The following is a 13,139-nucleotide window of genomic DNA, read 5'->3' on the forward strand; positions in this document are numbered from 1 at the left end:
ACCCACTTAACAAAGTTTTAAGTGCATGATACAATACTGTTACCTACAGGCACTGGGTCGCACAGTAGACCTCACGAACTTACTCATTTTGCATAACTGAAAGTTTATACTTGTTGAACAACTCCACATTTCCCCCTCTTCCCAGGCCTTCGCAACCACCTCTCTACTCTCTGCTTCTATGAGTTTGACTACATCATCATCTTTAGACAAGATGAAAAAGGTTTATCTTATTTTCACTCTACTTCTGAAGAAAAGTGACGATAAGGGATTGTGGTATCAGACACATCTAGCCATTGTTTCAGGTACATCTAAGCACTGTTTCAGACAGTCAACAACATGAACGACAATATTAATTTATAAGTGAGATTAAATCAATCTGAAGTTTGAAAAAGTAAATGGACATATTTCAAGCCTGAAATTATTTTTAAAAATATCTAATTTTACTGAATGGAAAAACATTTTGGAGTATCTAAGGGGGGAAATATGTTTAACAAGCTCCTGTTGAGATTTATCTTTTGGAAGTCTTTTAAATAAAAAGTTGTGTTCTCTGAGATCAAGGGCATGGGCTAGCACAGAGTCCAGCCTGCTTGCAGATCTGTGATACTGTGGAGGAATAGTCAGTGCCCACGCAGCATCGTGCACAGCTGTTTGACTCTTAATCCTAAGGTTGAGCTGCTTCCAACAACCCCTGGGGAGGTCACTTCCTACAGACAATAATGTTGTTAAACTCTGAGCTCACCCTGAAAAATCACTGGTGAAAATTCAATCTGCTCCTAGGGTCATTTAGAGAATTAGGTATTAGGTCGCTGAGCCTAAACCCTAAATTTTGGAAATTCTTTCTGAAGCAATAGTGCAGATAAATGGATTATCGGGAAATCCTGTGAAAAATTGATGAATATCCATTCTCAAGAGGCTCGGCCAAAATTTGAGATTGTCAAGTGTAAGTGGTGAATAATTTCTGAATCATGCCATTTGTTTCTGTCTATCAACATAATCCAGAAATGGAACTCCTGTTTCTCTCCACATACACACCACCCTCATCCATGATCATTTTGAAGTCTTTCCTGTTTCCATAAATGGCATCATCATTTCCCCATTTGTTCAAACCACAGACTTCAGAGTCATCCCTGAATCTCTGCTTTCTCTCATATTCACACCCCATCTATCTTAAGTTCTATCAGCTCTACCTTCAAACTTTATCTTGGGTCATATAATTTTTCATCATATCTATCATTTCGATTCCAGTCCAAGCCATCATTATCTCCTTCCTAAATGACTTCAACACCCTCCTAACTTTCTCCCTGCTTTCAGTTTTGCTCCTCCTATCATCATTTCTTCACACAGCAGCCAGAGTCCATTTCTGAACACGTCAATCAGATCACATCATTCCTGTCTGTGGTTCTCCAGTGATGTCTCAATACACATAGAATAAAATCCACCTCCAAACTATGGCAGAAAAGACCACATTATCTGGTCTTTGCCTCTCTCAACAACCTACCACTAAGCCCATCCTGCTATTCCTTGGGCACCCCAAACCTGTTCTTACATCTTGGCCTTTCCATTTGCTGCTCCTTCTGCCTAGAACATGCTTCACTCAAGGTCTTTGCTTGGCTCACTCACGCACACAGCCCTTTGCTCAACTATAATCTCTTTAGGTAGGCCACTACCTCTCAGTCTTTCTCTATCCTTATTTTGTTCATTGTCTCTTCACAGAACTGACCTGACATGATTTTATTTTATTGTTTTTAGTTCTTTTTTTTTTTTTTTATGGCCATGTGGCACAGCTTGTGGGATCTTAGTTCCCCAGCCAGGGATCGAACCTGGGGCCGCAGCAGTGAGAGCACAGAGTCCTAACCACTGGACCGCCAGGGAATTCCCCTGACGTGATTTTATATATTAATGTATTGGCTTACTGTGTGTTTCCCTCATTAAAATTTGAAGGTCTGTGGAGGCAGAGTCTCGTTTTCTTCACTGCTGTACCTTCAGCCCCTGGCATAGAGTAGGCACTCAATAAATAATTACAGAACGACTCAATGAATTCTAGAAGTCCAAGTTATGGTACAATTTTTCCTAAAATAATTTTTTTGGGGAAATGGAAGAACACATAAAAAGATCAGGGGTTCATCTGTAATTAAACAAATGTGTGTCAAAGTGCTTTGTAAAGGCAAAGTAGTACACAAATATTATTTTAAGAGTATTTGTCAAGATATCAAAAATATTTTCACATGGTTATAAAGAGGACTGTGGTAGAGAAGTCAATTTGTAAACTATTCATAGTTTATCTTATTATAGTCATTAAACAAAAGTAGCAAATCCTAGATGACTCTGTTCTCAAGTTTTGATGATATAGCTAGTTTTCAGAAGACTTCCTCAAATGGCTAGAAATGTAGTTCTAAAAATAATTTAAAATCTTTTCTATTCAGCATTTCTAAATATGACTGCATAAAATTCCAAACTTATATGAAAGTAGCTTACTCCATTAGTGATGAAGAATCGATCACAAAGATGTCGATTTCCTCCAACCTAGTCACGCAGACATCTTAGAGGCAGATAACGAACAGTGAGCTTTGCAAGGGAACCAAACTTGTTTAGAAACTCCAAGAGGCTAGGCCAATGAATGTTGGAATGAATCACCGTATCACAACTTTTTGCTGTTGTTGTTTTTCAGAGGTGATAGGGAACAACGCATTTATTTGGTAACACAGAGCTGACTTGAATCTTAACGTTCACAAATGGCACCTAAAGACATTTTCTATTTCTGCGGAAATAGAAGGATTCCCTTGATGAGGGAACTCATCAAGCTAACACACATACTAAAATGTACCAAAAGGAAGCAGGCCAGCATTGATAACAGAATTAGCTTAAATAAATGTATAATCTACAACGTGATTTCAGGATAATTTTATTGAATTTCTGAACCTCTCCCTCACTTTGTGGTGACTTCTGAGGAGACTGAACATGCATAATATATGACCTGACAAATGAATAAGTAAACTACTTTATTCAAGCCTTTTCATTTGTCAACAGCATCCACACAATAATGGCTTTCTGTCTACTGTTTTAATAATGTATGTACTGAACACTTCCGTCTAAATCTTAACCAGAAAATCTCAGGAAGCTTTGAAGGTGTCCTTAACGGTCTCTAGGGAAGGAATTACAGAGAGTTTTAAATTGAAAGATGAAAACCGAATGACAAACACTTTCATTAGTAAAAATGCAAACAAAAAGTCATTACCTACAGTGTTCTTATAATACAAGACCTAATTTCCATTTAAATTTGGGGTGGGATGAAGAGAATTAAATAAACTCATGGTTTACTGCAGTTCTCCTTAGAAATTCCCCACTATGATTTGCTCCTTTAAAACTCTCTCTAGGTTAATCACAGGAGTAGACAAGTAATAAATATCACTTTAGTGACTGCTCAAGTAAAACAAAGGAAGTCAGTTTTAAAAATATATCTGGACCAGGATAATACACACTTCATCGAAAACGAGTCAGTCTAGCGAGGCAAGTAATGAGGAACCGTAAAAGCCAGGATAATGTATTCAGAAGATATAAAAATTGGTCAGTTTATATTTGCTAAGGCACAGTTGAGCTTTAATTATTTAGAATACTTCACCACATATGGAACATTATTTTATTAATTAGTCCTCAGAGCCATTCCAGTTGCAGTTGTTACGGCGCCCAGCTGGTTTGGGGAACACAGATCCACTCCCATGGGTGTAAAAAACTGCTTTGGGGAGTGAGACTGCAGTCCCCAACTACCTGTGTGGACTGTCTTATAACTTTACCTACAGCAGAGTAATTGAGATTGACTGTATATTTTTGCTTTAAGAGTACAAGACATATGATATTTTGCTATAAAACTTTATCACTAATCTGCAATGATACACTAAGAAAATATAAATGACCTGCTTTACAAGCATTCTGATTTATAGAAAAAAAGTGAAAAATATTTACTTAGTATTTACACTTTTGACATTTTAATGGGATTTGTATTCCCATAAAAAGCAACAACATTAATAATTTGCAATAGATAGTAGGCAGGTGATTTTAAAAAAGTGACACACCAAATACATGAGGAGCAAGGGTACAATAAAAAGTGAGCCATCTTGATACCAAACATTTTATATAAACAGTCTTTGGAGCAAGAAACCCATAAAGAGCGAGACAGTTTATAATCCTGGAAACATGGTAAAGTAAAACAAAAGTCTGCAAATACGAACTCTGTGCAAGACTAGATCTTGACAGAGTTTTGCAATGACTGTGTTTCCTTTACCTCTTCCTAATTGGATTCAGAAGATCTGATAGAAAGACCCAATTTCAAGGATTCTCCTTTGTTCTTTTTGTCCACAGGTAATGAGAGCATCACTAACTAGACAGCAACTCCACTACAACTATAAAGGGGCTACTGCATAAATGTGACAAAACTGAGTAAACAGGGTGCAAAATTGTTCTCTCATCAACACTGAGGAGTGCTGATGTGCCCTGAGGGAGTGCTGTGTGACAAGGCTTTTTCTTAAGGATACAAAGAGAATTTCATGAAAACACTGGACCAGACCACAAGTAAAAACAGTGGGCATCAAAGTAGCTTTACACACTATGAAAAGATGCTTACTTAGGAGTAAAGAGAAAAAAATATGCAAGTGAGGAAGGAACATCACTCTTTATTCTTTCTTTCCCTGCCCTGGATCACAGTAGACTAGAGAGGAAGGAACAAAAGATTAGTTCATTGGCTGTTTTCCTCCCTTCCTGCCTCCTTATCTTCTTTCCTTAATTCCTACGTTCCTTTATCTATTCATTGTCTATCATGTACTAGACACTTTATAAGGTGCTAGGTATAAAAATGACAACCCTCTTCCCAAAAGCAAGCTTGGAGCCCAAGGTTTAGTGAAGGTGGTTGACGTTAATCAAAAAGTCACACATATTCATGATGACAAAGAACATTACATTATAGAAAGAAAAGTACAGTGCTATGAAGGCACAGAAAAGGAGATGTGGTCAAATGGGGGCATTAGAGAAAAGCTTGCTTGATGCCCGAGCCAAGATGTAAAGGATTATTAGACATGAGCCAGGAAATTATGAGGGGGGAGGTTTGGGTAGAAAGGGTTTCAGACAGAGGATCAACATGTTCAAAGCCCCACCAGAGAGGAACACAGAGAACTGGAAACAAGTAAAAGGAGGCAGTACAGCTAGCATAAAGAGAGCAAGAGGAAGGGCAGTGAGAAAAGAAAAAATTGGGGCCAGACCACCCAGATGGGACTTTGGGGTCCTTGCTGAGGATTTCTGGTCGTTTCCCAAGGGCACTGAAAAGCCACTGAAGAGTGTTAAGATAAGGAATGACATAATTCAATTTACATTTTTACATAGATTACTCTGATTGAAATGTTGATTGCGCTGTAGGGTGTTAAGAGTAGATACAGAAAAGTGAGGAGAAAAGGTCTCTTGTAACAGTGGCAATGACTACGGTAGACAGAGTGAAGAAAGGTAAATTGACCCAGTGATGTGTTAGCGTTGGAAAGGCTGGAGGTTGGTCATCCTGAAAAGGTACTACGTCAGTCTGCGCTGGTGTTGTTCGGATAGGAGAAACTCTTTAGTTAGATCCTCCAATCATTAGGGTTTTGTAGATTACAGCAACAAAAAGATAAAGAAGCAAAGGATTTTAGGGTCTTGAAAATGTTATTAAAATGCTTGATGACTGAACCTAAGCTGGACTTGGAGGAAGATAAAGATAGACGATCAGTGGAACTAATGTATAGAACAAAGAGTTATCAATGGGCTGGAGATCCTGATATGTCAAAGAAAGGGAGTAAGTGGGTATCTGAATAAGTACACTAGCCAAATGGGGATTAATCCTCTTCAGTATGGTGCATGTTACCCATAACTCTAGCATCACATCTCTCCAAAGCATATTACCGGTCATGGGATTCATGAGTAAGAGGACCGAGAGTGATATGTGCTAACATTTTAACGCTGTTAGCAGGCAACCAAAGCCAATAATCAGGGAGAGTGAGGCTGTATTTCTAACAAAATGGTGACTAGAAAGGACTGTAGAAAAACTACGTAGACCAAATTCCTCATCTTATACCTGAAGAACAAAGTAGCAATCACCATCTAACTTATAGATGAACAGGGCTAGAATCTCAGCCTCCTGAATCTCAGTGCACTTGTCCAACGATTCATCTTCTTTGACTTCTGGAACTAGAATAAAATTACACCTTTGGTAGAAATTCTGTCTCATTTCACCATATCATATAATGCATTCTATTTAAAATACCCATCCTTCTCAGTGAATGCTCTTCCACATATACACTGGAGTGTTTTCACTATTTATTCTAAGTTAGAAGACTTTAAAAATTATAGCTATTATATCACACCCTGCCACAAAAGCTACCTTAATATTCTGAATTATACGAAGGGGAATGGCTAAAGGAGAAACTGGCAGTTTCCTTGGCAATTTTTTATAGACTCTGGGGTCTTCCCTCATGTTCTCTTCTCTTTTTCTCATCTCCTATATCCTCTTCTCTGGAATAATATAAACCCTTGACCTTTCTTCAAGATGCCAGTTTTTGCTATGTCTCCATAGATATCTTTCCTTTAAGTGCTGAACATATAAAAGTGGCACCATTTTGGGCTTCCCTGCTGGCGCAGTGGTTGAGAGTCTGCCTGCCGATGCAGGGGACATGGGCTGGTGCCCCGGTCCGGGAGGATCCCACATGCCACGGAGCGGCTGGGCCCGTAAGCCATGGCCGCTGAGCCTGCGCATCCCAAGCCTGTGCTCCACAGAGGGAGAGGCCACAGCAGTGAGAGGCCCTCGAACCGCAAACAAAACAAAACAAAACAAAACAAAACAAAACAACAACAAAAAAACACCTATCAGTATCCACCGTATGGCAGACACTTTGCTAGGTACTAGGGTCTTGGAGGTCAGCAAGACGAAATCTCTGCCTTCCTCACTCTGAGTCCAGTAGAGGAGACAAAAATATAATGAAAAACAAACAAAGGAAAGAAACAATTAGACAGCCTCTTCAATAAGTGGAGCTGGGAAAACTGGACAGCTACATGTAAAAGAATGAAATTAGAACACTCCCTAACACCATACACAAAAATAAACTCAAAAAGCACTAAAGACCTAAATGTAAGACCAGACACTATCAAACTCCTAGAAGAAAACAGGAAGAACACTCTTTGACATAAATCAAGCAAGATCCTTTCCTTTTTGACCCAGCTCCTAGAGAAATGGAAATAAAAACAAAAATAAACAAATGGGACCTAATGAAACTTAAAAGCTTTTGCACAGCAAAGGAAACCATAAACAAGATGAAAAGACAACCTTCAGAATGGGAGAAAATATTTGCAAATGAAGCAACTGACAAAGGATTAATCTCCAAAATTTACAAGCAGCTCATGCAGCTCAATATCAAAAAAACAAACAACCCAATCCAAAAATGGGCAGAAGACCTAAACAGACATTTCTCCAAAGAAGATATACAGATTGCCAACAAACACATGAAAGGATGCTCAACATCATTAATCATTAGAGAAATGCAAATCAAAACTACAATGAGATATCATCTCACACCGGTCAGAATGGCCATCATCAAAAAATCTACAAACAGTAAATGCTGGAGAGGGTATGGAGAAAAGGGAACCCTCTTGCAGTGTTGGTGGGAATGTAAATTGATACAGCCACTATGGAGAACAGTATGGAGATTCCTTAAAAAACTAAAAACACAACTACTATACGACCCAGCAATCCCACTCCTGGACATATATCCTGAGAAAACGGTAATTCAAAAAGAGTCATGTACCACAATGTTCACTGCAGCTCTATTTACAATAGCCAGGACATGGAAGCAACCTAAGTGTCCATCAACAGGTGAATGGATAAAGAAGATGTGGCACATACATACAATGGGATATTACTCAGCCATAAAAAGAAATGAAATTGAGTTATTTGTAGTGAGGTGGATGGACCTAGAGTCTGTCATACAGAGTGAAGTAAGTCAGAAAGAGAAAAACAAACACCGTATGCTAACACATATATATGGAATCTAAAAAAAAAAAAAAGTCATGAAGAACCTAGGGGCAAGACGGGAATAAAGACGCAGACCTACTACAGAATGGACTTGAGGACACGGGGAGGGGGAAGGGTAAGCTGTGACAAAGTGAGAGAGTGGCAGGGACATATATACACTACCAAACGTAAAATAGATAGCTAGTGGGAAGCAACTGCATAGCACAGGGAGATCAGCTCGGTGCTTTGTGACCGCCTAGAGGGGTGGGATCGGGAGGGTGGGAGGGAGGGAGACACAAGAGGGAAGAGATATGGGAACATATGTATATGTATAACTGATTCACTTCGTTATAAAGCAGAAAGTAACACACCACTGTAAAGCAATTATACTCCAATAAAGATGTTAAAAAAAAAAAGAAACAATTGATCGCTGTTGGAGAATGCTAATGAGCAAGTTGTTATTCTGAAGACTGGTAAAGTAGAAACATTCACCGCACCTGTCCTAGACGAACTATATGCTGGGTACCCAAATTGTGGATGAGTATATATTTTCTTTTCATAGAGGTACTCCAGCTAATAAATGAATAAGAAATGATAGAAATAGGCAATCATCACATTGCAACCCCTAGGCATTGATCATTAATAGCTGGCAAAAATCACACAGACACAGGACAAGACAAGACACTGTGTACCTCCTGGTGATGGAAAAATACATTACTATCTATGAAGCAGCCTGACCAAAAAAAGGCAAACCCGAATACAATCAAACCTGTAGAACTACCCTGTTCAACAGAATAGCCACTAGCCATATCTGAGCCCTGGAAATGTGGCTAGCCTGAACTGAGTTGTGTTGTAACCATTGTAAATGTAAATTTTTATGTCAATTACATGTTAAAATGACAATAATTATTGTTCTATAGTTATGTTAGGTGCAACTATTAGAGGAAACTGGGTGAAATGTGTCGGGAGACTCTCTGTACTATTTTTGTAACTTACTGTGAATCTGTAATTACTTCAAAATAAAAAGTGAAAAAAAAAGTGGGGGGGCGCTATTTAAAAGACAAATTAGCCAAGCACAATGTCTGGACCTTATTTCAATTCTTATTTAAACCAGAAAACCAAAACCCCAAAAACCTGTTAAAACATTTAAGACATGTATATGAGAAATGGAAATTTGAATACTGCCTTGGTACTTGTCATGATGAAATTATTGACATTTAAAAAGTATTATAGGGCTTCCCTGGTGACGAATCCACCTGCCAATTCAGGGGAAACGGGTTCGAGCCCTGGTCTGGGAAGATCCCACATGCTGCGGAGCGACTAAGCCCGTGCGCCACAACTACTGAGCCTGTGCTTTAGAGCCCACGAGCTGCAACTACTGAAGCCTGAGTGCCTAGAGCCCATGCTCCACAACAAGAGAAGCCACTGCAATGAGAAGCCCGCGCACCGTAACGAAGAATACAGTAGTCCCCGCTTGCCGCAACTAGAGAAAGCCCGCACACAACAACGAAGACCCAACGCAGCCAGAAATAAAATAAATAAATTTTTAAAAATGTATTATAGTAACAACGTGTTTACCTTTAAAGATCAAATTCTTATCTTTTAGAGACACTTTATCAAATATTCATGAATTAAATGATCCGTGCCTGAGATTTTCTTTTAGATAATGGAGGACAAAGTAGAGGTATAGAGGAAGTAAGACTGGCCATGAATTGATAACTTGATCTTGATGGGTACCCAGGTGTTTATTATAGAATTATGTCACTTTAGCATACGTTTAATATTTTCCAAAATAACATTTTTAAACATCGCCGAAAGACATGGACAAATCTTAAATGATACTATTAAATGCAGACGCTTTTGACATTTAAAATATAATGGCTTGGATTATTTCTAATTGACCCTTGGACTAGAGGAGTAGAGGAGTAAAAAAAGATTTCTCTTCCACTTGATTTCTTTTCCTTTTTCAACCTAGTTTCAATCGAAACTAATTTTAAAACAGTCATTGAATGCTTACTATGTGCAAATCACTATGCTTAAAAATATCCTACCCTGTGTACATCATTCTGTTTCTGAACTGCTGGGAAGTCGCCTCCAATAGGTGCCTGCCGGCTTAACTCATCATCTTTCAGCTGTAGCCACACCAGAAGTTCCTGAAGAGAAAGGTGCAGACGCTTCCACTGGTCAGAACTGGCTTCCAAATGGGACCTGAAAAATAACAGGAGCAAACTGTCAGAAAATCTAGAAAGATAACTGATGGTTCTAACAATCCCACTAAAGGTACATTGGTTGGTTACTTCCACAGTGCGTAAACGTACTGGGGACTACATAGCAGTCCTCAATAAAAATCCAGCTACCTGCTTTTGAGAGCAACAAAATGTGGGTGTGTTGATGGCAACATGGAGGGAAGACAGTGTTTAGTTATATGTTTATTTCCACATGCAGAATTCTGAGACTTCTGGCATGAAATATACACTGGAATGGACTGCTTTCCTGTAGTGTTGCAATCAATGATTCTTAATGTTTCTGGTAGAAGAACCTGGACCCAGTGACTAAAATAAACCACTCAGTTTTCGTGTGACTCATGCTAGTACCGGAATTCTTTCTGCTTTGAGAACTGGAAAGGTCTCTCCCCACGTTTTGACTTTTCCATTTCTACACCCTAGGCAGCCTCTTCCATTGACTCCTTCCATCTGGCATCTGTTCCTTTCTGCTCCTCTTCCCATATGCTTCTCCTCCTTCTCTACCCTTCTTTATTCGCGTGCACCTGGGATTTGTTTTCACCAAGTTCCAACATTTTCCGCTTTGTTTCCTTTGTGTAAAATGTACTGAGACAACAACTCACGTGGAAAAGTAAAATCAGACATTTGCCTGAAAGCCTCCCCCCAAACGTGAATAATTTAGGCAAGAGGCTGAGTGCTTTACCATCAACTGCATTTAGAACATGTTAATCCATAGAAGGCATTTAAGAATACACAAATGAATGATCTGTGTTATAAAATCCACATTTCACTTGAGGATGAGAAGCTAAATGAAGAAAATAAACCATCATCCAGAAAACAAAGAAACGCGGAACGTTAGCAAAGCTCTGTCCTCAGGTAAATCAAGAATTATGCTGCATTACTTACATCTTATCAGCAATTATTAATTAATTCATAAAAATTAATGCTGCCTATAAGTATAATATAAACTCTAACGCTGCAGAGATTGAAATGTAAAGCAACCAGGTAGAACAACATTTCCCTTTGCCATTTGATACCTTAGCCTGACATTTCAAATACAATTCTCCTGCTGGCCTTAGTCAAATAGAATCACCAAATAGTACCTGGGTGCTGAAATTAAACTATTTTAAACTTTCTGAAGGATAATTTGATGATACATAAATGTCTTTAAAATGTGCAAATATAATGACCCACAAGCTTAAATTCAAGGAACTTATACTAAGAAAGTAACTGGGAAAGCATGCAAAGATACAGGTAGAAAACTGCTACTTACAGCATACTTATGATTGATACAAAGTTGAAACAACTTAAACATTCAGTACTAGGAAACTGGTTACATACACAGTGGTGAACTCATACAATGCATTGTTCAAATCCTGTGAATCCTACGCAACGATCAATGTGATGACGTAGGCAAATGTTCACGGACATGGACAAGATCATCCTGTCAGTCACTAAGGGAGAAAGTAGGTTACAGAAACGTACATAATCTATTTTTCCAAAATGTTTGTGTGCACATGCTGGACTATGCATGAAAAAATTCTGAAACGACAACCAGTTTATCCCTCAAAGGTGGATTTACAGGTGATTTATTCCTTCAGCTTTATACTTTTCCTAATTGTCAGAATTCTCTATTGTGAGCCATATAAACATTACATTCAGAAAAACTGAAGGCATTTCCATCAGGGGAATTAAATTGTTCAAGACTCTAAGGACATTTTTATCTAAGAAATGAATCATGAAGCGTCATAAATATCATGAATTAAATATAATAGTGTAGACTGCATATGGTGTAGAGGTCAGTTCTTTTACGTTTCTGTTCTCTCCTCCTATTTCACTTTTCCAGGATAAGCCTAAGCGAGAACTCCCTATGCAAGACTTTAGCTGTTTAATGACATGTAATGACTACTGGTTACGGGGATTCCCTTGGGTACCTGGAATTTGCAGCTTGGTCCCCTTGAAGGTGAAAGAGGCTGTCAAACAGGACATTTTGAAAGGTAGCACGTTGTAGATGAGCCACTGATTAAATCAATATTTACTGAGTCCCTCTCAGTCCCAATCGGGCATCGGGGGTAGGGAGGGGGGAAGGTAAAGGAGGATATAAAGATGTCTAATGCCTGGCCTCCATCTGTCCAGTAAGGGAAATAACGCATCCCTGTGGTGGAGAGGTCTACAGGATCGATATGCCAAAGGGCAGGTGGCCTAAGGTGAGGCCTCCAGCTGCTGCTTCATTTACATAAGGCGGTGCTACAACCCATCCCACCCCGCCCCCCCCATCCAGGTTAAATGGCCCTGACTAAATTATTAGCGGGCAGATGAAACCCTTTGTGTCCCCTAGGAGAAAGAAAAAAAAAAAAAAAAGCGCTGAGACCCAGGGAATTCAGTTCTAAAGGATCTAAGAGAAACTCCATAGCGTGAGATAGGGAAACTGTGAAGAGCTAGGGACACAGGACAGTCAAGAGAGTTAACAGAGGAACAGAAGAAGGACCTGGGATCACGAGTGACAAAAAGCTCTCAAATACCGGGATGAGGGGGCCTTCCTTATTCATCCCTAAGGCATGGAGTTAAGTCACTTTTCTGAATGTTTGATCACCTTAAGTACATATCAAATGACTTTCTTTTCCTTGCTAAAGCCTGAGAGTGAAAGCAAAGATGTGATACGAGGACAAAAACTTATACAAAAAGCTTATAAAAGACAGAGGACACTGGGTAGGGGTTGGAGAGGAGAAACTCAGATAACGGCTCCTGATTTAAAACAACACAAAGATATCCAATCTAAAGCCATGGTTCTCAAACTTTAGTGTGCATAAGAAACATGTGAGCAGCCTGCTTAAAGTACAGACTCCTAGGTTCCATGCCCAGAGTTTCAGTACTTAAAAAAAACTTTTATTGAAGTATAG

The 13,139-nt window shown here is 39.1% G+C and overlaps 1 protein-coding gene across 1 annotated transcript in view; it reads right to left on the bottom strand.

The window, feature by feature from the left end:
• Positions 1-13,139, bottom strand: part of DMD (dystrophin) — a 2,099,690-nt gene that overhangs the window by 365,688 nt on the left and 1,720,863 nt on the right. The window contains exon 57 of the mRNA XM_032618871.1: positions 10,069-10,225. Coding sequence (XP_032474762.1) covers positions 10,069-10,225 — 157 coding nt within the window. The remainder of the gene's footprint in view (positions 1-10,068; positions 10,226-13,139) is intronic.

Source organism: Phocoena sinus, chromosome X (assembly GCF_008692025.1).
Source record: "Phocoena sinus isolate mPhoSin1 chromosome X, mPhoSin1.pri, whole genome shotgun sequence".
Taxonomy (NCBI): domain Eukaryota; kingdom Metazoa; phylum Chordata; class Mammalia; order Artiodactyla; family Phocoenidae; genus Phocoena; species Phocoena sinus.